This window comes from Eretmochelys imbricata, chromosome 8 (assembly GCF_965152235.1).
Source record: "Eretmochelys imbricata isolate rEreImb1 chromosome 8, rEreImb1.hap1, whole genome shotgun sequence".
Taxonomy (NCBI): Eukaryota; Metazoa; Chordata; order Testudines; family Cheloniidae; genus Eretmochelys; species Eretmochelys imbricata.
In genome coordinates this window covers 96,013,435-96,035,955 of record NC_135579.1, presented here as the reverse complement: position 1 = coordinate 96,035,955, position 22,521 = coordinate 96,013,435, and the positions used below count along the sequence as shown (strand labels likewise).

The following is a 22,521-nucleotide window of genomic DNA, read 5'->3' as shown; positions in this document are numbered from 1 at the left end:
ACCGCCCCCTCCCCCCCAGCTCATGCCAACAGCACCTTTACATACACGTACAAATCCTCAGCCCGTTGCTGCTTCACAGCTCACACAGTACAACTCCTTTAAGAATTTTTACAGATTAAAAAAAAAAAAAAAAAAAAGGCGGGGGGGGTGGGAATGTTTCTGGGATCGCTTCACTTGTAAAGTCAGAGAGTCAGGATTTGATTTGATTTGTTTGGTGAGTAGGGGCAGGAGGGAAGGAGTAACAGGGCAGGGGAGATTCAAGCAATAGTCCTGATGTTTTTGTAAGCTTCAAAACATGCTTAAAATAGGGTTTTTTTGGAAATCTATGTAGCGTTTCCAGAATGCAAGGATCTACTGGGGTGAACTGCATACCTCATGTTGATAAATTCTTTACACCACACTGACATATATAAATACATCTTTCTTTCAGGAATTATGTTGAAAGGGTTCGTAGAAGAAAGGGTTAAGTCTTTAATGACAATATCAGGAATCATAGAATGTTTGCTGAACATATAGAGCCTTTATTAATTAATGAGCTAATGTTTGTACAGTGCTTTGAAAATGAAAACTGTTTTATAAGAGCTAAGGCAGCTGGCCCCAAACCTGGAAATTTATTCATGTACTTAACGTTAAGCACAAGTAGTCCCAGTGACTTCGGTGGGATTACCTATGTGAGTAAAAGCAAGTGCTTATTTTCAGGATTGGGTCCCAAGTTATTATAACCTTTATTCTGCCAGAAAAGCATCCAGTATGTAAGTCAGTCCTCTCATTTGTAATGCATGAATCCATTTGGGAATAAGCCTTAAATGTGCATTAATGCAATTAACAGTAATAAAACATTCTTTATTGCAATTAACATCCTGATTTATTTTCAAGATACACAATGTAGTAGTGGACTATATTCTGTTCTCATTCACACCCTGTGCACTGACATGTGTGGGACTGTGAGAGGGTAGAATATGGCCAGACACGTGACGACTTTCCAGCCACTATTCTCTTAGCGGCAGCCTCATTTCCCCTCCTCCATTACCTTTGCTCCCGCTCGCTTACACGGTTTCCCTTTGGAAGCAGGCTGTCTGCCTCAGACAAAATGTTCAGAATCAGGGTCATTATACAGAAGACCTTGATTCTTTTGTATGTATCTCTGTGTGTTGCTGTTGGTAAAATGCTGATGATATTGTTCCCGGAAATGATGAAAAGATATATTCTAAAACAGGGGCAAAAGAGCAGCATAGGCATCAATCCAAAGTTCAGCTATGAGAATTGGGGTCCGACTTTCTTCAGCTTGAAATATTTACTCTTTGTTTTGAAAGTGAAGTGGAAAAAGCTGGAAGATGAAGCATTTGAAGGATATAATGCTCCCAACACCCCCGTGGCAGACTTCAGGGATGAAATGCATCACATCCTGGACTTCATGCAAGGTCAGTACAATCATCCAAATAAGTTGAGTCCTCATGGTTAGGATGGTAAATTAAATAGACCATTATATTCTAACTGTTTGAGACATGTCTGGCGATTGGGAGACTAAGTGATGGTTAGAGGGTTCAATTACAGAATCTGCAAGGCAGTTTAGATTAAAAGTAACTATCTTCAGAGGGATTTGTTAAGTAGAAAAGAATATATCACATTCTAACACTGGAGTTTCTCAACCATGTACACATTCTGGTGGTTTTAGAGAAAATCTTTGTTTGTCTTTGCTACTGCACTGTTACAGTTTTCTAATGCATACAGCTATTAAATTTGTGGCCTACTGTCATGGATGTTGTGGGGAAGCATTTACTGAAAACCAATACAATAACTTGTCCTGGTGAAAGAAGAGGCAAATATAACCAGAACCATGTACTTAATATATTTTGTATACTGTTATGCACAAGTGGAGAAAGCCTGTACACCACCATCATTAATCAGATTAAAGTCCAGAAAATGGATGATGTTTGTTACAAAATAATGCTGAGAGAGAAAAATTTGGTTTGTACTTTGTCCTCCACTTTTGATCTTTGTAGCACACATTCTTAATCATTAACCTGCATGCTCTAGTATCCAGTATATTAACCAGGGCTTAAAACCCCCAAAAAACACAATTTCAAAATTGATATAGCATGGTTTGAAAATCAGAAAGGTATATGAGCAATGTATTAGGAAGTGGGTCCAAGATTAGACCTTTTCAGAGTGGGATAAAAGGATACCATCAGATTTTGAAATTAAGCACAGCCAATAAGGAGATCGTGCACACTTTCAGATTACATTATATGACTCTGGACTAAAATAGATGTTTTTAAGTCCTTGGAAGCACTCTTAAATCAAAAGGAGTACTTGTGGCACCTTAGAGACTAACATTTATTTGAGCATAAGCTTTCGTGAGTTACAGCTCACTTCATCAGATGCATCGATGAAGTGAGCTGTAGCTCACAAAAGCTTATGCTCAAATAAATTTGCTAGTCTCTAAGGTGCCACAAGTACTCCTTTTCTTTTTGTGAATACAGACTAACATGGCTGCTACTCTGAAACCACTCTTAAATCAAGGTCCTGCAAACACAAGAAAGTGTTCTTGTAAATATTTGTGCAGAAGCTTTTTGTTAGGTCCATGCATAAGTGTTTGCGGGATCTGGCCCTTAAGCACTAAGCAATCTGGGGCAGGAAACATTTACTTCTGTGGCTTGTACAGAAGTTATTTAATAAATAATAACAACAAATAATTAGAGTTCTGCCTGGACAAGAAAATTGCTGAATCACATTAAAAGCATGAAAGCCTGGGATACATTATCAAAAATATGGTTAAAGTTTTCCCATCTGGATGTCTATAACTATGCACCTATAACAAAATGTAGACATTTAAAGAAAAAGGAACTGATTTTCAGAATCTCTACCTTCCCCTGACATCAGCTGGAGCTGTGAGATCACAACATTTCTGAAAAATCAAGACAGTTGTAATTAGGTGCCTACAAATGTATTTGAGAACCTAAATTTAGGCCTTCAGGTTTGAAAATTTGGACCTTCATGGGGTTTATTCGTTAAGGAACATGCAGAATATATTTTAAAGTACCTTCATACTAATTTGCTGTACAGTAGCATTTAGAGACCTCAGCTGAGATTGAGAGCCCATTGTTCTAGTTGCTGTACATACATTTAGTAAAACAGAGTTCCGCCACCCCAAAATGCTTACAGTTTAAGGCTTGGATCCTGCAATGAACTCCATTTAGGCAGATGCCTGCACCTGTATGGAGCCCCATTGACTCCATCGAGACTTTGTGTGGGTATAGGAGTCTGCCTTCATAAAACTTATTGTAGGATTGGGGTCTGAATAAACCAGATAGGGCCGGGGTAGGAGAAGGAAAGCATTGCTATGCCTATTTTATATACTGATACTGAGGTACAGAGAAGCTAACGGCCTGATTTTCAGAAGAGCTCAGCACCTTTGAAAAATCAGGTGATCAGTGACTTTGCCCAAGATAATACAGGAGGTGTGTCAAAGGCTAAGAATGGAGCCCAGATTTGAGCCCAGGCCTTAACCCTAACGCTGTCCTTTCTCGCATCACCCAATTAACATGATACTTAAAAATCGTTTCATGTCTGTTACAGACAACAGGCCTTTAGTCCTGAATTTTGGAAGCTGCACCTGACCTTCATTTCTTTTCAAATTCAGCGAGTTCAACAAGCTTGTTGAAGATTTTAACTGCATAGCAGATTTCCTTATAATCTATATTGAAGAAGCTCATGCAACAGGTACAGTATAGAAAGCAAAACATTTAAATGTATGATGAAGCATAAGATATGGATCCTTCTGTCCGAATCATGGTAGGGGGAAGGGCTCAACCGCTCTGGAGCTTACTTCTGGTTTATGTTTTATATTCCTAAAAGTTCATGCTTCAGGGTTTCAGTCGGCCACCCACAGGGGTCAGGAAGGAATATGTTTCCCCCAGTATAGTCTGTGTTTTTTTTAAATCTCCTGCCTCTAAAGCATCAGAGATGGTCAAAGCTGGAGATGAAACATTAGATGAGGATGGCCAGGGCACCGACCAGTCTCTCTCTCTCTCTCAGGGTTTAGCTGGCTAACTCTTACTCACAAGCTCAGGGTCTAAATGATCACTATGTGGGGTCAGGAAGGAATTTTCCACCAGGTCAGACTGGCGGTGACCTTGGGGGAAGGGGTTGCCTTCTCTGCAACATGTGGGTGTGGCTCACTTGCCAGGATTATCTAGGTATCTATCACTTAATCATTTCCCAGCCACTGCAGGGGTTTGAGGCACTGGTGCACTTGCATGTCTCCTATTCTCTGCCTGTGGCACATAATTTAGTCACCTCTGGGCTCTAAATTTTTCGTCTTATTTCAGTTGTTGGGTTTAGTGTCCGGGTGCTGGGTGGTGTTGGTGGCCACTTATATACAGGAGGTCAGAGTAGATGATCTGGTCCTTCCTTCTGGCCTTAAACTCTATGACTCAATAATAAAGTATATTTGAGAGAAGAATGAAACTGCAAACAGGATGGAAAAAATCTACTGAAATTCAAAGTAACAGTGTCAATGTGAAGAACCAGTTTTGGGCCCTAATCCTGCAATCACTTGTGCACATGTTTAAACTTTACACATAAGTTGTTCAGTTGAAAATAATATGAAGATACCCATGTGTAAAGTTGAGCACATGTAAGTCTTTTCTAGATTTGGGCCCTGATCTTAGTCTGCATATAAGCAGTGGTGAGCTGGAGCCGGTTCGCACCAGTTCGTGCGAACCAGTTGTTAAATTTTGAAGCTGGTTTAGAACCGGTTGTTAAAGGGGTTCGGTAAACTGCGGCCCGTGGGACTGTCCTGTCCGTCCCGCCTGAGCTCTCAGCTGGGAAGGCTCCCCTGAGAATTTCTACTCACCCGGCAGCCCTGTGGCCCTTCGGTGGCACTTCGGCAGCAGGTCCTTCAGTCACTCCAGGTCCTCGGCGGCACTTCAGCGTCGGGCCCTTCAATGCCACCAAAGACCAGGAGCGACTGAAGGAACCAGTTCTTCAGGTTCTGGCAGCTCATCACTGCATATAAGCACATCAGAACGGCCATACTGGATCAGAGCAGCAGTCCACCTAGCCCAGTATACTGTCTTCCAACAGTGGCCAGTGCCAGATGCTTCAAAGGGAAAGAAGAGAACAGGGCAATCTCAAGTGAGCCATCCCGTTGTCCAGTCCCAGCTTCTGGCAGTTGGAAATATAGAGACACCTGGAGCATGAGATAATAGCCATTGATGGACCTATCATCCATAAACTTACCTAATGCTTTTTTTAACTCAGTTTTAGTTTTGGCTTTCACAACATCCAATGGCAACTAGTTGCACAGGTTGACTGCATTGTGTGAAGTATTTCTTTGTGTTTGTTTTAAACCATCTGCATATTAATTTCATCAGATGACCCCCAGTTCTTGTGCTATGTGAAGAGGTAAATCATTTCCTTATTCACTTTCTCCACACCATTCATGATGCTATAGATTTCTTATCATATTCCCCCTTAGTCGTCTCTCCCAAGATGAGCAGTCCCAGAATTTTTACTCTCTCCTCTTATGGAAGTTGTTCCATACTCATAATTTTTGTTGCTCTTCTCTGTACCTTTTTCAATTTTATCTTTTTTGACCAGAACTGCCCACAGTATTCTGTATGGGTGTACCACAGATTTATATAGTGGCATTATGATATTTTCTGTCTTATTATCTATCCCTTTACTAATGGTCCTAACATTCTGTTAGCTTTTTTGACTGCCACTGCACCTTGAGCAGCTGTTTTCAGAGAACTACCTACAATGACTCCAAGATCTTTCTTGAGTGGGAACAGCTAATTTAGATCCCATCATTATGTATGTGTAGTTGAAATTACATTTTTGAATGTGCATTATTTTGCAGTTATCAACATTGAATTTCATCTTCCATTTTGTTGCCCAGCTATCCAGTTTAGTGAGATCCCTTTGTAACTCTTCGCAATCAGGTTTGGATTTACCTATCTTGAATAATTTTCTATCTCACTGCTCACCCCTTTTTCCAGATTATTTGTGGATATGTTGAACAACACTGGTCCCTGTACAGATACTTGGGGGACTCCGCTCTTTACGTTGACATTCTGAAAAATGACCATTTATTCCTACCCTTTGTTTCCTGGCTTTTAACCAGTTATTGATCCATGAGAGGACCTTCTCTCTTATCCCAGGACTGCTTACTTTGCTTAAGAGCCGTTGATGTGCGACCTTGTCAAAGGCTTTCTGAAAGTCCAGGTACACTATATTCACTGGCTCACTCTTGTCCACATGCTAGTTAACACCCTCAAAGAATTCTAATAGATTAGTGAGGCATGATTACCCTCTACGAAAAATGTGTTGACTCATTCCCAACATATTGTGTTTATCTGTGTGATAATTCTGTTCTTTGCTATTGTTTAAATCAATTTGCTTGGTACTGAAGTTAGGCTTAATGGCCTGTAATTGCCAGGATCACCACTGGAGCTTTTTTAATAATCAGCATCACATTAGCTACCCTCAAGTCATCTGGTACAGATGCTGATTTAAGCTATATGGTACAGACCACAGTTAGTGGTTCTGCAATTTCATATTTGAGTTCTTTCAGAACTCTTGGGTGATTACCATCTGGTCCTGGTGCCTTACTGCTGTTTACTTTATTGTGTCTTTAGCTAGTTGCTCTTCAAATTCTTTCTTGGCCTGCCTAATTATGCTTTTACATTTGACTTGCCAGTTTATGGTCTTTTCTATTTTAATCAGTAGGATTTAATTTCTAAATTTTAAAGGATGCCTTTTTGTCTCTAACCACCTCTTTTACTCTGCTGTTTAGCCAGAGTGGCATTTTTTTGGTCCTCTGTTCTTTTGGGAGGGAGTGCTCTATATTTAGTTTGAGCCTCTCTTGTGATGTTTTTAAATAGTTTCCATGCAATTTATAGGCATTTCAGCCCCTGAGACTGTTCCTTTTAACTTCCATTTAACTAGCTTCCTAATTTTTGTGTGGTTCCCCTTTTTGAAGTTAAATGCTACTGTCGTGGGTTTCTTTGGCAATTTCCCCCCTGTGAGGATGTTAAATTTAATTATATTATGGTCATTATTACTAAGCAGTTCAGCTGTATTCACTTCTTGGACCAGATCCTGTGCTCCACTCAGAACTAAAGCAAGAATGGCCTCTCCTCTTATTGGTTCCATAACACACTGTTCCAAGAAGCAGTCATTTATGATGTCTAGACATTTTACCTCTGGATCCTGTCCTGAGGTGACATATACCCAGTCAACAGAAAAATCGTTGACATCTCCCATTACTGTTAAAAAAAAACATTTGGGGCCTTGTCTAGACTAGGAAGTCAACACGTTAGTTTTTAGAAGTCCGTCATAGACAAGGCATACTGCTTTTAACATGTGTGAAAGGGAAGACTTTAGGCTTTAATTTAAGCAGTTTAGCACATATTAATTAAAAATATGTACTGCTTTGTCCACGCTACAGTTTTAGCTAAAACCATACCATTTATCCAGGCTAGAGAAGGCCTTGCAGAACACAATCTCTCCACTCTACCAACATTCTAACAATGTGCCACCTTCCTATGTCTTATTAAATAGTTGTGGAACAGCTGAAAATGACTTATTCTCTAGTTTTTAAAAAAGCTTGCTTATGTTACCCATTTTACATTTGAAATATTTAAATAGTATTTACACCATACCAATTTGAAGGAATAAAATGATGTGTGTGGGTTAGCAATTGTTTGTATATTAATGAGAAAGACAGACTAACTTAATTTTCAAAATCAGTTTAATATTTCTAAGTAACATACTCCACTTCCAGAGATCTGAAATCTGTTACTAGAGGACCAGAAACAGCAGTGAGTAGCAGCCAGTCAGTGGAATTGTTAGAACTCCTGTGTACTGATGGCTATCAGTTGGAAACTATATAAACACCAAAAAGAAAAGGAGTACTTGTGGCCCTTAGAGATTAACAAATTTATCTGAGCATAAGCTTTCGTGAGCTACAGCTCACTTCATTGGATGCATGCAGTGGAAAATACAGTGGGGAGATTTTATATACACAGAGAACATGAAACAATGAGTGTTACCATACATACTGTAACAAGAGTGATCAGGTAAGGTGAGCTGTTACCAGCAGGAGAGCGGGGGAAGGGGAGAATCTTTTTTAGTGATAATCAAGGTGAGCCATTTCCAGCAGTTGACAAGAACGTGTGAGGAACAGTGGTGGGGGAGTCGGGGGGAAATAAACATGGGGAAATAGTTTTACCTTGTGTAATGACACATCCACTCCCAGTCTCTATTCAAGCCTAAGTTAATTGTATCCAGTTTGCAAATTAATTCCAATTCAGCAGTCTCTCCTTGGAGTCTGTTTTTGAAGTTTTTTTTGTTCAAGAATTGCAACTTTTAGGTCTGTAATCGAGTGACTAAAGAGATTGAAGTGTTCTCCAACTGGTTTTTGAATGTTATAATTCTTGACATCTGATTTGTGTTCATTTATTCTTTTATGTAGAGACTGTCCCGTTTGGCCAACATACATGGCAGAGGGGCATTGCTGGCACATGATGCCATATATCACATTGGTAGATGTGCAGGTGAATGAGCCTCTGACAGTGTAGCTGGTGTGATTAGGCCCTATGATGGTGTCCCCTGAATAGATATGTGGACAGAGTTGGCAACGGGCTTTGTTGCAAGGATAGGTTCCTGGGTTGGTGTTTTTGTTGTGTGGTGTGTGGTTACTGGGGAGTCGTTGCTGGGGAGTATTTGCTTCAGGTTTGGGGACTGTCTGTAAGCAAGGACTGGCCTGTCTCCCAAGATCTGTGAGAGTGATGAGTCATCCTTCAGGATAGGTTGTAGATCCTTGATGATGTGTTGGAGAGGTTTTAGTTGGGGGCTGAAAGTGATGGCTAGTGGCGTTCTGTTATTTTCTTTGTTGGTCCTGTCCTGTAGTAGGTAACTTCTGGATACTTTTCTGGCTCTGTCAATCTGTTTCTTCATTTCAGCAAGTGGGTATTGCCGTTGTAAGAATGCTTGATAGAGCTCTTGTAGGTGTTTGTCTCTGTCGGAGGGGTTAGAGCAAATGCGGTTGTATCGTAGAGCTTGGCTGTAGACAATAGATCGTGTGGTGTGGTCTGGATGAAAGTTGGAGGCATGTAGGTAAGTATAGCGGTCAGTAAGTTTCCGGTATAGGGTGGTGGTTATTAGCACCGTAATGTCCAGGAAGTGGATCTCTTGTGTGGACTGGACCAGGCTGAGGTTGAGGGTGGGATGGAGATTGTTGAAATGATGGTGGAATTCCTCAAGGGCTTCTTTTCCATGGGTCCAGATGATGAAGATGTCATCAATGTACTGCAAGTAGAGTAGGGGCGTTAGGGGACGAGAGCTGAGGAAGTGTTGTTCTATGTCAGCCATAAAAATGTTGGCATACTGTGGGGCCATGCGGGTACCCATAGCAGTGCCACTGATTTGAAGGTATACATTGTCCCCAAATGTGAAATAGTTATGGGTGAGGACAAAGCCACAAAGTTCAGCCACGAGGTTTGCTGTAACATTATGGGGGATACTGTTCCTGGCGGCTTGTAGTCCATCTTTGTGTGGAATGTTGGTGTAGAGGGCTTCTACATCCATAGTGACAGGTTTCAGAGTAACAGCCGTGTTAGTCTGTATTCGCAAAAAGAAAAGGAGTACTTGTGGCACCTTAGAGACTAACCAATTTATTTGAGCATAAGCTTTCGTGAGCTACAGCTCACTTCATCGGATGCATACTGTGGAAACTGCAGAAGACATTATATACACAGAGACCATGAAACAATACCTCCTCCCACCCCACTCTCCTGCTGGTAATAGCTTATCTAAAGTGATCACTCTCCTTACAATGAGTATGATAATCAAGTTGGGCCATTTCCAGCACAAATCCAGGTTTTCTCACCCTCCGCCCCCCCACAAACTCACTCTCCTGCTGGTAATAGCCCATCCAAAGTGACCACTCTCTTTACAATGTGTATGATAATCAAGGTGGGCCATCCATAGTGGCTAGGATGGTGTTTTCAGGAAGATCACCGATGAATTGTAGTTTCAGAAACAGAAGACTGCTGAATTGGAATTAATTTGCAAACTGGATACAATTAACTTAGGCTTGAATAAAGACTGGGAGTGGATGTGTCATTACACAAAGTAAAACTATTTTCCCCACCACCCACCCACTGTTCCTCACACGTTCTTGTCAACTGCTGGAAATGGCCCACCTTGATTATCACTACAAAAGGTTCCCCCACCACCACCACTCTCCTGCTGGTAATAGCTCACCTTACCTGATCACTCTTTTTACAGTGTGTATGGTAACACCCATTGTTTCATGTTCTCTGTGTATATAAAATCTCCCCACTGTATTTTCCACTGCATGCATCTGATGAAGTGAGCTGTAGCTCACGAAAGCTTATGCTCAAATAAATTTGTTAGTCTCTAAGGTACCACAAGTACTCCTTTTCTTTTTGCGGATACAGATTAACACAGCTGCTACTCTGAAACCTGTATATACACACCATATTTCAAATTGTACCTACAGCGTCACGGGGGCAATAATCTTCTGAAATCTATTTTAACTCAGAAGTTATGTGAAAAAAAATTAATTCCCTCTGTCACAGGTGTTATAATTTAACACTTTACACTGGTTAACAAATCCCTATGTGGTTATATCGGATTATCACACAGCTAGAACTTCAAGATAATCAGACGCCACCTTTCATTATAAGCCTACCATACATACACAGAGAGAGAGAGAGAGAGAGTTTCACTTTTATATCTATATCTATATAAGGTGCATATTATCATCCCTATTTTATAGATGGGGAAACTGAGGCATAGATAAATGAAGGCCTGCATGTTTGGAAGGGTCCACTTATCTTGAGTACCCAGCTTGACAACCCTATGCTCTCATTTTCAAAAGTGCTGAGCACTCACAGAATCCCATTTATCTCAGTGGGAGTTGTCAGTGCTCAAGCTCTGATCAATATCTGGTTCTGTAGGTCTCAAGCTGGGCTCCAAAAAATTGAAGCCTCCCAAAATTATGCTGACAGTTATGAAAAATAGGGTAAAGTGACTTACTCCAGAGTCAATGGCAGAGTGGTATGAGAACTCAAAGTTTCCCACTTACCATCTCCTTTATGAAGGGCTTGATACACTCAGTAGGCATGTGTAACCCTCCCTTGCTGTCAATCTCTGAGGGAGGCCACGCCTCTTTGCTACAACTGCCTTCCTGTAAGTTTAAACGTTTTGCAATTTCTTTGGTTACTCATGTTATTAACTTAGCTATTGGAATTATATCATATATAGATTAGTGTGCATAATATTACAGGCAGGGCTAGTAGCCCTGCCTGTTGAGTTTCTCTGACACTTCCCCTTATAAACTATTTTTCAGTTGCTCATAACTTTGCCAAACTATCTATTTGGGCTGAAATTTTCCATGCTGGGTGTCTTCTCTCAGGCTGGCGTTTTTTTTAAATTTCAGAAAAATGCTTCAGCTGTTTCCAAGAACAAGGCTAGGAAAAAAATATATATTTTGCCCCTATTAAAAAATTCAGCAATCTTTCCTTTAGACAGATTTAGTAGAGACTTGAAATTTGGCAAAGGGTGGCTTTTGTGTGAGGGATATACCTTTTGCAATCCCTGTGAAAATCCACCCAACTTTGGCCAAGTTATAAACCTTTAAAAAAAAAAAAAAATCACAGTTTGCACATGCTCAATAGAGACTTCTTAGATTTTCAGCAGCTACATTTCTGAAGATCCTTTCTGAAGTGGGCATGTTCCAGCTTGGGGCTGAGCAAGACTTTCCCTGCAAATGCAGCTCCGGGCTGCTGAGACCCATGCTGGGTTTGAGCACCTAAGCAGAGCAGGGGGATGGTGTCTCCTGTGCTCTCAATGGTATGTGATCATGTAAATGAAAACTGTATCATAATGCATATGCTCGAGCAGTCTGAATTAAGGTTGCGCAGGCAATCCTAATTCTGGCATTTCTTCATTTCTGAGTGCTTGACTTTGCAACCTTGATAACGTTCTATTAAATTGATTTTTGGGGCATGTACACACACAATATATAATCACTCTCCCCTCTTTTTTTTTTTTTGGAAGATGGATGGGCTTTTGAAAACAACATTGTTATTAAAAATCACCGAAACCTTCAAGATCGAAAAAAGGCTGCACAATTTCTTTTGAAAGAGAATCCTTTATGCCCAGTGGTTTTAGATACTATGGAAAACCTGAGCAGTTCAAAATACGCAGCTCTGCCAGAAAGACTTTATCTGGTGCAAGGAGGAAAGGTTGTCTATAAGGTAATGAACTCTGAACACATTACAGTGTGGTTTTAACTTTTAAAAATAGCCATGTAATATCCCATAGCATATTTGATGGACAAATGATTAACATTTTTCGTTGTGTTCCATTTCTAATAACGTTACAGTTATCTTTAAGCACATTGTTCATTGAATAACGATTAGCAACAAAAAAGTCTTGGCATTGATGTATATTTTTTATGTATGTCTTGGCTCTGCCTCAGTACTGATGTTGTCCTTCCTAAAGAGACAAAGTGAAAGCCTACTGAGCACAGGGCTGGAAACAAAGAAACCCTACATTCTAACTCCAGCTGTTTCCCCAACTTGTTGGCTGGCCTTAACCTCTGCATAAAAGTCTACTCATGTATAAAACGAGGACAATAATACTTACCTAGCTCACAAGGCTGTTTTGAAGTTTGAGTTAATATTTGTATAGTATTTATAGATATAAAGTGCTAATTATTATCTGGTAGCTGGAGACCATGCCTGTTACAAGAATCTACTTCTATTTAATTTAGATTATCTTTCAAGTTTCAGCATTAAACTTTCTAGTAGTTAAAACCTTATTTTACTGTGTAATTTACTATACTGATATATATCTAAAAGTTTGTACATAAGACTTTAGGACAGACTCTCTACTGTACTGTTTCTGCTTGGTGCAGAAGAAAGGGTGGCCATTAGGCAGCCACTTAAGGCTCCCTGATGATCTAGCTGGCTCTGGTGCAGGCTGCTCTAACCTGGCTCTGCTGCAAGCTGCTCTAACCTATGCACAGCTGGAAATGGGTCTCAAGGGTTCATCTACCAGTTGAACACAGTTGCAGTGCAACACGCTCAGGTCACTCCTGCTCCTGCACCAGGGCTTTTGGGTGAGTGTGGCAGGAGATGGCTGTGCCAACTATGCACCACTGGAGACTCCCCCATAGAGTATATCTGAACAATCCTGTATTTTATTTACTTTACAGGGTGGAGTGGGACCTTGGAATTACCATCCACAGGACATACGTGCCATCTTGGAAAAACTAAAATAGGTGAACAAATCAGAAGCCCCAAAAATAAAGTGGTCCATCTGGAAAATGTGGTCACTGAACAACTTGCTCTGGCCTTTTTTAAAATATATTTTTACTGCTGTTTATTTTAAAATAATTATAGAAATCAGAGGTTAAAAAGAATATATACTCACCCAAGAGAAAAAGAATATGGGTAGACAAGGATATAGTATGAGTTACACCTTATTCAAGAATCAGACATCAATATGGCTTGATTCAACACCATTTGAAATTAATGGAAAAGCTCTCTAAGAATGTTAGCCCAGATATGGAGTCATAGCTGTACCCATCAGCTACAGGTCAGCATACAGGAAACACAAGTAAAACAAAACAGAGAGAGAATAACAGGAGTACAGAAATCAAAAGTGCTTTTATAGGTTTCATCACTACCCTGTTCATACACCCTTGGTCCAAAATTTTTCATATAGTGAAATTACTTGTCTCTAAAAAAATCCCTGATGTTACTCCAAATGTGTAATGGCTTTCATACACCCATACTTAATTAGTTTAGGTAGCATCTGATATAATAATATTAAATAACAGAAAATAAATTGTGTCTATATTCTCTACACCTTGATTAGCTCAAGATTTCTTGTAATTAAAATATGAAATAGTGAGTGTCAAGAAAAAATATATTTTATTCCACTGAATGCACCTCTAATTTAGTGCCCAATCCTTCAGCTCTGATGAAGGTAAAATTCCCACTGAGATTAATGGGAGTTTTTTGCCTGCTTTAGGACTGCAAGATTAATCCTTTTGAGTTTTGAAACGTGGCCTTATCAGTGAAACTTTACTAGTAATGCATCCTGGTGCTAACAGATTCAGATAATGTTCAGTATCACTGAGACAGCAATGGTACAACGTGTTATAACTAGTCACTGAAGTACTTTTTGAAACTGAAATCTATAAAATAAATATTACTAATTAAAAGCCATACAAATGGCTTGGATGAATGTTGGAGTAGTGTATTAGCAAACAAAACAAATGATTGCACATTGATCACTGTTTAAAAAAAAAAAAGTTTCTATTTACAGGCAGTTTTTCTAAATGTTCACTTGCACACACCCTAGCAGGTTTATGAATGAAACAATTTGTATTAATGTACATCAGCATTGGTTCTATTAATATTTGTTTATGACAGTCATAGCATAAAGCAAAGGCAGCTGTGACCTGATTTGAGAAAATATTTATAGAGGCAATGAGCTAAATAGGAGCAATTAAAATATATTAAACCATCTCGAGTGGCTTCAGCTTGGTATTTAAATATTTCAATAGAAGTTATAATCATCCTCTTTTCTTACCTAGGGTCCTCAGCTGATGTTAATGAATTTTGGAAGGACTTCTTTTAGGGTTGGGGGAATGACCTCAAGTTTGAATATTTCACACTTTTATTTTTTCTGTGAGGGAAATATTTTACAGAGAAACAAATATTCAATGGCATTTTAAAACAATGTATCTTAAACAGCCTTTTAATATCAACATATTGCAATTCAGACGTGGAATCAATTATACTCGTATGTTAGTGGTTAAGCAAAAAGCAATTCTTCATTTGTACTCTACATTGGAAAACTACAAATGTATTATCAGAGTTAATGGTTATACTGCATTACACATTAAATTGCTGGGGGGGGAACATACTGGAGCCATATTTTAATATAACGTTTGAATAATACATATATCCTTTATGCTACAAATATCATTACAAAATATTTGAGGCAATTGTGTAAATTTGATATTAAATATTTTCTGCTACTCCTTCTGCCATCACTGTGTGCACTGAAACAAAATGATCAAAGGCAGATTTGATGATGAATCGCAAGTAGGTAGCTTGGAATTCAGGAAGCTGTAGAAGAGAAAAGGAGCTTATTATTTTCATTGTAATAATATAAATGTTCAACAAGCTTCTGCAAAGAAATTTAACATTTAAAATATAACAGAAGGATCAAGACATTTCTGCATGTCAGTTTTCAGAGCTTTCTTGGGTTAGAGGAATCCAAAATAGCCCTTCTCTTTCCTTTGAATACCTGGAACTCATGAAACTTTGAAAACAACAGCTGGACCAAGAGAGATTACCACACTTCTTCAGATAGATATTTAGCAAAGTTAGGAGCTCTAGCTATATGGATTTTTATACCATAATGTAGAAGCACATATCCAAGACCTAAGGATGTATCCAAACCTCTAAAATAACATGTATTGAGTTGCGCGAATTGAATGCATTTTTAACTAGTCTATCCACCCCAATTACATGTGGCACTAATGCTGTATGTTGAATGTACTCACATAAAATTCTTCCGTTTGAAGCGCCCCTTCTGTGTATTGTAAATCTAGAAAATAAATTTTATATCAAACAATGAGTTAATATATATACACACAATGCTGTGATAAGTTTCTACTGGACTTGAAAGTTCCTGGAAGTTAAGGATTGTGAGTTTACATTGTATGCAAAAATTATTAACAAGCTGATTAAAGAATACAAACCATTTTAGTAATGTTCCAATTTAAATATACAAACAATTAAACTGGTTTTTTAAATGTTCCTATGAGACATAAAAAACTGTGTTGCATTATACTACTCAAATATGCTTTTAATTTTTGAGTATTAGATAAAATGTACAAGTAGTACTTTTAGCACATATATAGTAATTTATATCTTCAAAGTACTGTACAAACAATTAATCCTCACAATTGTCATTTATGGAATATAGGTAATACAAATAATAAATACATAAATAATAAAATAGCCCTATTTTATAGTTGGACAATCAGAGAGCGAGGTTAAATAGCCCACCTCAGGTGACAGAGTGAATCAGTGACATAGCTGAGATAAGAATTAAGTTATGCCTGTTTGAATAGGATATAAAGGGCCAAACTGAGATCAAGACCCCATATTGTTAGGCACAGTTCTTCGTAACATCCTCAGTACACTAAATATAATTCAAAGACACAGGAATGAACACTTAATCTTATCACAGGATTTAATTTTTTCCATTTTTCTTACATGTGGCATATGGTTACACAGTTTAAACAGCTCATCATCATCATACTTTCAGTGTTTTATTATTTGTGGACTGGCTAAGGCTTCAATCCAGCAAACACTTATGCACATGCTTAACTTTAGGGCTCATAAGCATTGGCAGGATCAAAGCCTTTGTCTTTCTAGACAAAGGTTTATTAAATGTCAAAAACTATATGACTCAATTTCTGTGATATAAAATATAGCTAACATTTTAAACTTTCTGCTATTCTAGTTTTCATTATGCCACCATCCTCACTTGATGTCAAAGGAGCCAACACAGAGCCCAATCCTGCAAACATTTATATATAGGGCCCTACCAAATTCAGTCCATTTTGGTCAATTTTATGGTCACAGGATTTTTAAAATGATAAATTTCATGATTTCAGCTATTTAAATTTGAAATTTCATGGTGTTGTAATTGTAGATGTCCTGACCCAAAAAGGAGTTGTTGGGGGTGGGGTTGCAAGGTTATTGTAAAGGGGGTTGCGATACTGCTACCCTTAACTTCTGCGCTGCTGGTGGCTGTGGTGCTGCCTACAGAGCTAGGCAGCTGGACAGAGGCAGCTGCTGGCCAGGAGCCCAGCTCCAAAGGCAGAGCTGCCGCCAGCAGCAGCGCAGAAGTAAGGATGGCATGGTATAGTATTGCCACCCTTACTTCACTGCTCCTTGCAGATCTGAGCCCTCAGTCAACAGCCACCACTCTCTGGCTGCCCCACTCTGCAGGCAGAGATAAGGGTGGCATGGTACGGTATTGCCACCCTTACTTCTGCGCTGCTGCTGGCGGGGTGCTGCCTTCAGAGCTGGGCATCTGGCCAACAGACGCTGCTCTCCAGCTGCCCAGCTCTAAAGGCAGTGCAGAAGTAAGGGTGGCAATATTGTGACCCGCCTAAAATAACCTTGCAACCCCCCTGCAACTCTCTTTTGGGTCAAGACCCTCAATTTGAGAAATGCTGGTCTCCCCTATGAAATCTGTATAATATAGGATAAAAAGCACACAAAAGACCATATTTCACAGTGGGAGACCATATTTCATGGTCCGTGACATGTTTTTCATGGCCACGAATTTGGTAGGGCCCTATTGAAATCAATGGAACCACTCACATAAGGAAAGTACTTGTATGGATTAGGCCCATAGCATAACAGTTTATGCTTTTTTTTTTTAAACAACAAAACAGGGTTTCCTGATAGTTTAAATAATGAACATTCAAATATAAACCTAAATTTACAAAACTCAGGGTTGAGAGAAACTAACAGAAGAGTGAAAGTTCGCAAACAAAGATTAACCTCTGCCCCTATCCTCAAATACCTACTGAGCACACAGCAGTACCCAATTTAACATTATTCTGATATAGATTGTTGTGCTCTGGAAAATGTTTTAACTCTCTCAACAAGGCAGTTCTATTGCTATACTATTTCAAGTCACACTGTTTTTTCACATATAATTTTAATGTGGATTTCCAGTATATCACTCTGGTAACATTAATGGAATATTCATTTTTTTATGGATTATGTCCATAGTAATAAAAACAGCCAATCACAATCCTTTCCAGTATACCAAACAAATGTTATAAACTATATTCTTCTAAAGGTGTAGAAATATTAAGACAATGAGCAAATACATAAAGGCCAACATAATTTCCACCCAATCAGAGCTGCTCCACATTTGATTACTTACCTTTTTCAGTACACACTTCAAAATCTACTGGATCTTTAGATAAGCTTTTCTCAATCCTCAAACTCCGCACTAAAATATATTTAAAAAGAAATCAGCATAGACTGAGCACTGAAGTCTACCTAGTTTCATATTACTGTTTTACTAATAACAAAAGTACTTAACATCATGTATGACTTTTCATCTTCAAAGAATTTTGCCAACGTTAGTTCGTTAACAGTATCCTGTTGGGTATGTAGGTAATCTTATCATCATCCTCATTTTACAGGTGGGGAAACTGAAGAAGAAAGTTTAAGTGATTTGCCCAAAATCAGCTAAAGCTTGAGTTCCTAGTTCCTGGGTTCACAATACTTCTTTTTCTTTTTTATAATATCTTTTCTCACATGATTACAGAAATTTGACAAAATGTAAACAAAGGAGATAGAAGTTCATACTATGAAATTAAAAAGCAACACATTCAAAACAGATAAAGAGAATATACTTTTTGATGAAACATAATTAATTTACTGAAGTGTTTGAAGCAAATTATTAATTATCATTTATAAGAGAAATAGTACAATAAAGTTACATTAGCTAGGTTAAAATTATCAGGTCAATTTATCCTCATGCTTCAAGGCATAAATCACTAGCTCAAATCAGGAAAAATAATTCTCTTCCTCAATATATCATAATGATATGATGCACTATTAGGAAAGATGTTCATCTTTCTCCAGCATATCCTGCTTCCCCAATTGGGCCATGCAACATACTGGACTCAAAGGATCACTGGTTTGCTGTTTTAGCTACATTCTTGTGGATTATTTTTTAAACTATTAGCTGCAGAATGTGATACTACTATGAAAATTAAAACATGAAAATACATTGCGTTCTTACCTAAGTAACACTGAATTGTGAGTTTGCTGATTTTTACACATTTATGAAAGCTAATAATGAATTCCTGGGGGAACATTCCTGTTGTTGTCCAAAATGTTTCTGAACTTCTGTTGTTAAAAAAAAGCAACACAACTTTTTATTTGTTACATTAAGTACGATATATTTGTGAAAGAATGAGATCTGCAAAGTAATTTCTATTTAGGCTCCTTTGAAAAGGAACAATATACATCTGAAGATTCATTACAATATCAACGTTTACCATATCTTCTCTTTCTCTTACAAACAGCCTCTATTTCCTTTACTACTTGCAAGTCTGTTCATCACAGAATATTCCCAGATTCTTGAATCTGACTTCTCATTGGCCACTCAGTTCAACAGCCTGTCTAAAATTTGGGTTTGAGTGACTCTCACCTAGAAAGATCCTATTTAGATTAGCTTCATTGTCATTCCCTCCCTTCTCCTTTCTGCTGCATTTCCCATTCCCTCAATAACAACAACAAATTCTGGCAGTTAAAGACAATTCATACCTGCACATTACACCACGACTGACCCACCCATTATGATACAGTCTTAATTACATGACTACATACTATTTTTCTGCAGAACCCCTGCCTCATTCAGTGCACAAGATGGATGGTGCTTTGGGAATGAATCAGGATTGTGCAGTGAAGGAGGCTGTTGTCTGTAGGATCCCTGCTTCATTTGTTGCAGACGTTGAAGGTGTCTAGTGAATGCAGTGGAAGACTGTAGGAATAGAAAGGATGGTCTTATATTTAAAGCAGATGAATGCTGCCCTGGAGAAACGATTCTGTTCCTACCTCTGTCATAGATTTCCTAGGTGATGCTCGTCAAGTCACTTAAACCAAACTTTTCACAGATGGCAACTGTGATTCCTCATTTTCTAGGTGCCAACTTTAGATCCTGGGACTGAGCACTCACAGCTGCAACTGAAATCAGTGGAAGATGTGCTTTGAACACATAAAGTGCAATAAAATATTAAGTACTTTGAAAAATCAAGCCACATGTGTCTCCTATTGGGCACCCACAATTATTGGACATTTTTTACCTTACTGTCTGTGTGCCTCAATTCCCTACCTGTAAAATGGGGATGATAATAATGCCCCCTCATCTCACAGGGATGTTGTGAAAATTAAGGATTATTTGTGAAGCATTCAGATACTATAGTGGTGAACACCACAGAAAAATCCATAAGGAAATTAATAAGAACATAAGAATGGCCATAACGGGTCAGACCAATGGTCCATCTAGCCCAGTAGCCTATCTTCTAACAGTAGCCAATGAACAGAACAGGGCAATTAACAAGTGATCTATCCCCTGTTGCCCAGCCCCAGGATCTGGCAGCCTAAGGCTTAGGGTCACCCAGAGCATGGGGCTGCATAATAATTCCGTCTTCAGAGGAGGCTTTGAATAACGTGCAGTAATTAGGCATAGGGCCACAAACTGAACAACAGGGATAAAAACAAATATTGAATAGCTGTGCATTAAGTGAGTATTGTCCATCCTGTGCACTGATTAAGGCACGTGTCCTGTGGAAAAATAGTTTGTGGTTACCTAATTACATACGGTATCATATAATACATATACATACAGGGACCAAAGTAAAGTTGCACTGGCAACCTTAATTTGGTAATTCCTCACTTTTGAGTGCTTCACTTTGCCACCTTAATGTTCTTTTAATGTAATGTAATATAAAAACATAATAGCATAAAATCCAGTGAAAGAACAAATGAATGTTAATGACACCAAAGCACTTTATTTCTCCAACAACCTTGACTTACATAAAGAACCAAAAATCAAATCTTACCCATCAATGATGTTTTCAGGGGGGTATTTTTCATCACTTGATGTGGCTAGAACAACTTCAGCCCATGCAGAACTAAGGCACAGGTCTGTTGATTTCATCCTTTCTTGTTAGCCTGCATGAGATTAAAAAAAAACAAAAGAACGTTCTTAGAATATCACTGAATGGAAGTGTCTGTCCTCTTGTTGCCTAGCAGCCAAATTCAGTTCCCTAACAGGAATTCAGAGAAACCATGTTACACTCTTTATGAGCAACAGTCTAGTCTGTCTCTTTTAAGATCTCTATGATTCAACCACCGATATTTCTTGAGTTACAGTCAAAACAGTCCCCTCACACCACACTGCTGCCCACAAATAGTTCCAGTTCTAAAGTAAGAGTAGCTGCTTGCATTTCTAATTGTATTCTTTATTAAAAGACTGAAAATGCATTTTACATAGTCAAAAACTCCTACGTTCTAATTAAGAAATATAGTGACAAGGATTTAAGTAAAAATACTTTTTAAAATCATGAGTGTTTGCTGTAGTGCTGCCAAAGTAACCAAACTCCTAATAAATGATAATATATAATTATAGTACTTTGTGCTTTTCTATAGAAATCCCAGAGAACTTTACAAAAAATAGTTAAGCCTTGCAATAAATATCTTTATAAGTTAAAGTATGCCTTTTCCCTTCTGGTATTCCCCCTGTTTCCTCGGTATCTCTTCAGTTTCCCTATTTCTTTCCCGATTGTAGGTATTTTGGACCCTAATCCTGCAATGAGATCTATGTGGGTACAGGTCCTGGGTCTTTGTCATGAGAGTGAACAATGAATTATATGTGAGCTGGCAGGGTGATAAGACATCTAAAAAAAGTCAATGTCATTTTGAGCTGAATACACAGAGGCATTATGTCACAGAACAGAGAACTGATAGATTTTCTCCATATCGCATTGCTGAGACAACAGAAATAACGGATTCAGTTGTAGGGAGCTGAACACCAAAAAGTTATAAACAGTTTGCAAGGAATTCAGGGAATGGCAACAATAATTAGGAGACTGGAAGGCCTTATTCAAGAACATTTAATAGAACAATGACTAGGATGGATAACCGCCTGCAAGTGTTGGGAAAAGGTAACAAACAAAGAGGGAGAAGAATCATTTAGGGATGTCAATGGAGGAGTCTAAGAATAGTGGGATGAAACTGAGCACATGATAATTTAGGCTGAATCACAAAAAAGGTTTCCTAAAGGGGTGAGGTCAACTCTGGAATAATTTACCATGGGACGGGATGTCCATCACTTAATTTAAATTTACACTAGTCCAAGCTTTGGAAAATATGAGGGACAGGGCAATTATACTAACCTCCATCATCTCCTGGCATTCCTCAGCGCCTCCCCATGTCCCCTCCAAATGCCAGAGCCACCTCCCAATGCCCCACATCCCCTCAGCGCCTCCCCATGTCCCCATCAAATCTGAGAGACCCCTCCCAATACCCCACATCCCCTCAGCGCCTCCCCATGTCCCCATTAAATCTGAGAGACCCCTCCCAATACCCCACATCCCCTCAGCGCCTCCCAATGTCCCCTCCAAATCCAAGCCCCCTCCCAATACCTCACATCCCCTCAGCACCTCCTCATGTCCCCTCCAAATCCCAGAACCCCTCCCAATACTCCACATCCTCTCAGCGCCTCCCCATGTCCCCATCAAATCCGAGAGACCCCTCCTAATGCCCCACATCCACTCAGTGCCTCCCCATGTCCCCTCCAAATCCAAGCCCCCTCCTAATGCCTCACATCCCCTCAGCGCCTCCTCATGTC

At 39.1% G+C, this 22,521-nt stretch overlaps 2 protein-coding genes across 5 annotated transcripts in view; one reads left to right on the top strand and one right to left on the bottom strand.

Moving 5' to 3' along the window:
• The first annotated feature begins 878 nt into the window (after positions 1 to 878).
• On the top strand, positions 879 to 15,699 carry DIO1 (iodothyronine deiodinase 1). 3 transcript variants are annotated; one of them, XR_013346946.1, is made up of 4 exons: positions 879 to 1,421; positions 3,580 to 3,723; positions 11,726 to 11,889; positions 12,097 to 12,185. XR_013346946.1 is itself a non-coding variant. In XM_077825272.1 (4 exons), exons 1-4 carry the CDS (start codon positions 1,091 to 1,093, stop codon positions 13,322 to 13,324), a joined length of 741 nt encoding a protein of 246 aa, XP_077681398.1. In that variant the 5' UTR covers positions 904 to 1,090; the 3' UTR covers positions 13,325 to 15,699. The 3 variants fall into 3 exon arrangements, 2 of the variants coding, with proteins under 2 accessions (XP_077681399.1, XP_077681398.1); XM_077825272.1 differs by lacking the exon at positions 11,726 to 11,889 and adding an exon at positions 13,259 to 15,699 and having other exon boundaries at positions 904 to 1,421; positions 12,097 to 12,296; XM_077825273.1 differs by lacking the exons at positions 3,580 to 3,723; positions 11,726 to 11,889 and adding an exon at positions 13,259 to 15,699 and having other exon boundaries at positions 891 to 1,421; positions 12,097 to 12,296.
• IFT25 (intraflagellar transport 25) overlaps positions 14,796 to 22,521 on the bottom strand; it is an 11,239-nt gene continuing 3,513 nt past the window's right edge. For both annotated transcript variants that reach the window (XM_077825275.1, XM_077825274.1), the window contains exons 2-6: positions 20,732 to 20,843; positions 18,907 to 19,013; positions 18,037 to 18,105; positions 15,626 to 15,669; positions 14,796 to 15,185 (exon numbers count right to left, since the gene is read on the bottom strand). In XM_077825275.1, the coding sequence (XP_077681401.1) occupies positions 15,078 to 15,185; positions 15,626 to 15,669; positions 18,037 to 18,105; positions 18,907 to 19,013; positions 20,732 to 20,829 (426 nt within the window). In that variant the 5' untranslated portion in view covers positions 20,830 to 20,843 and the 3' untranslated portion in view covers positions 14,796 to 15,077. The remainder of the gene's footprint in view (positions 15,186 to 15,625; positions 15,670 to 18,036; positions 18,106 to 18,906; positions 19,014 to 20,731; positions 20,844 to 22,521) is intronic.

What these genes read in the sequence shown, in the direction of transcription:
- DIO1 (XM_077825273.1), top strand. Translation starts at nt 1,091, where the DNA reads ATGTTCAGAATCAGGGTCATTATACAGAAGACCTTGATTCTTTTGTAT. An exon ending in CATCCTGGACTTCATGCAAG is followed by an intron (nt 1,422 to 12,096) that starts GTCAGTACAATC and finishes TTTTTTTGGAAG; the next exon opens with ATGGATGGGCTTTTGAAAAC. An exon ending in GAGGAAAGGTTGTCTATAAG is followed by an intron (nt 12,297 to 13,258) that starts GTAATGAACTCT and finishes TTTACTTTACAG; the next exon opens with GGTGGAGTGGGACCTTGGAA.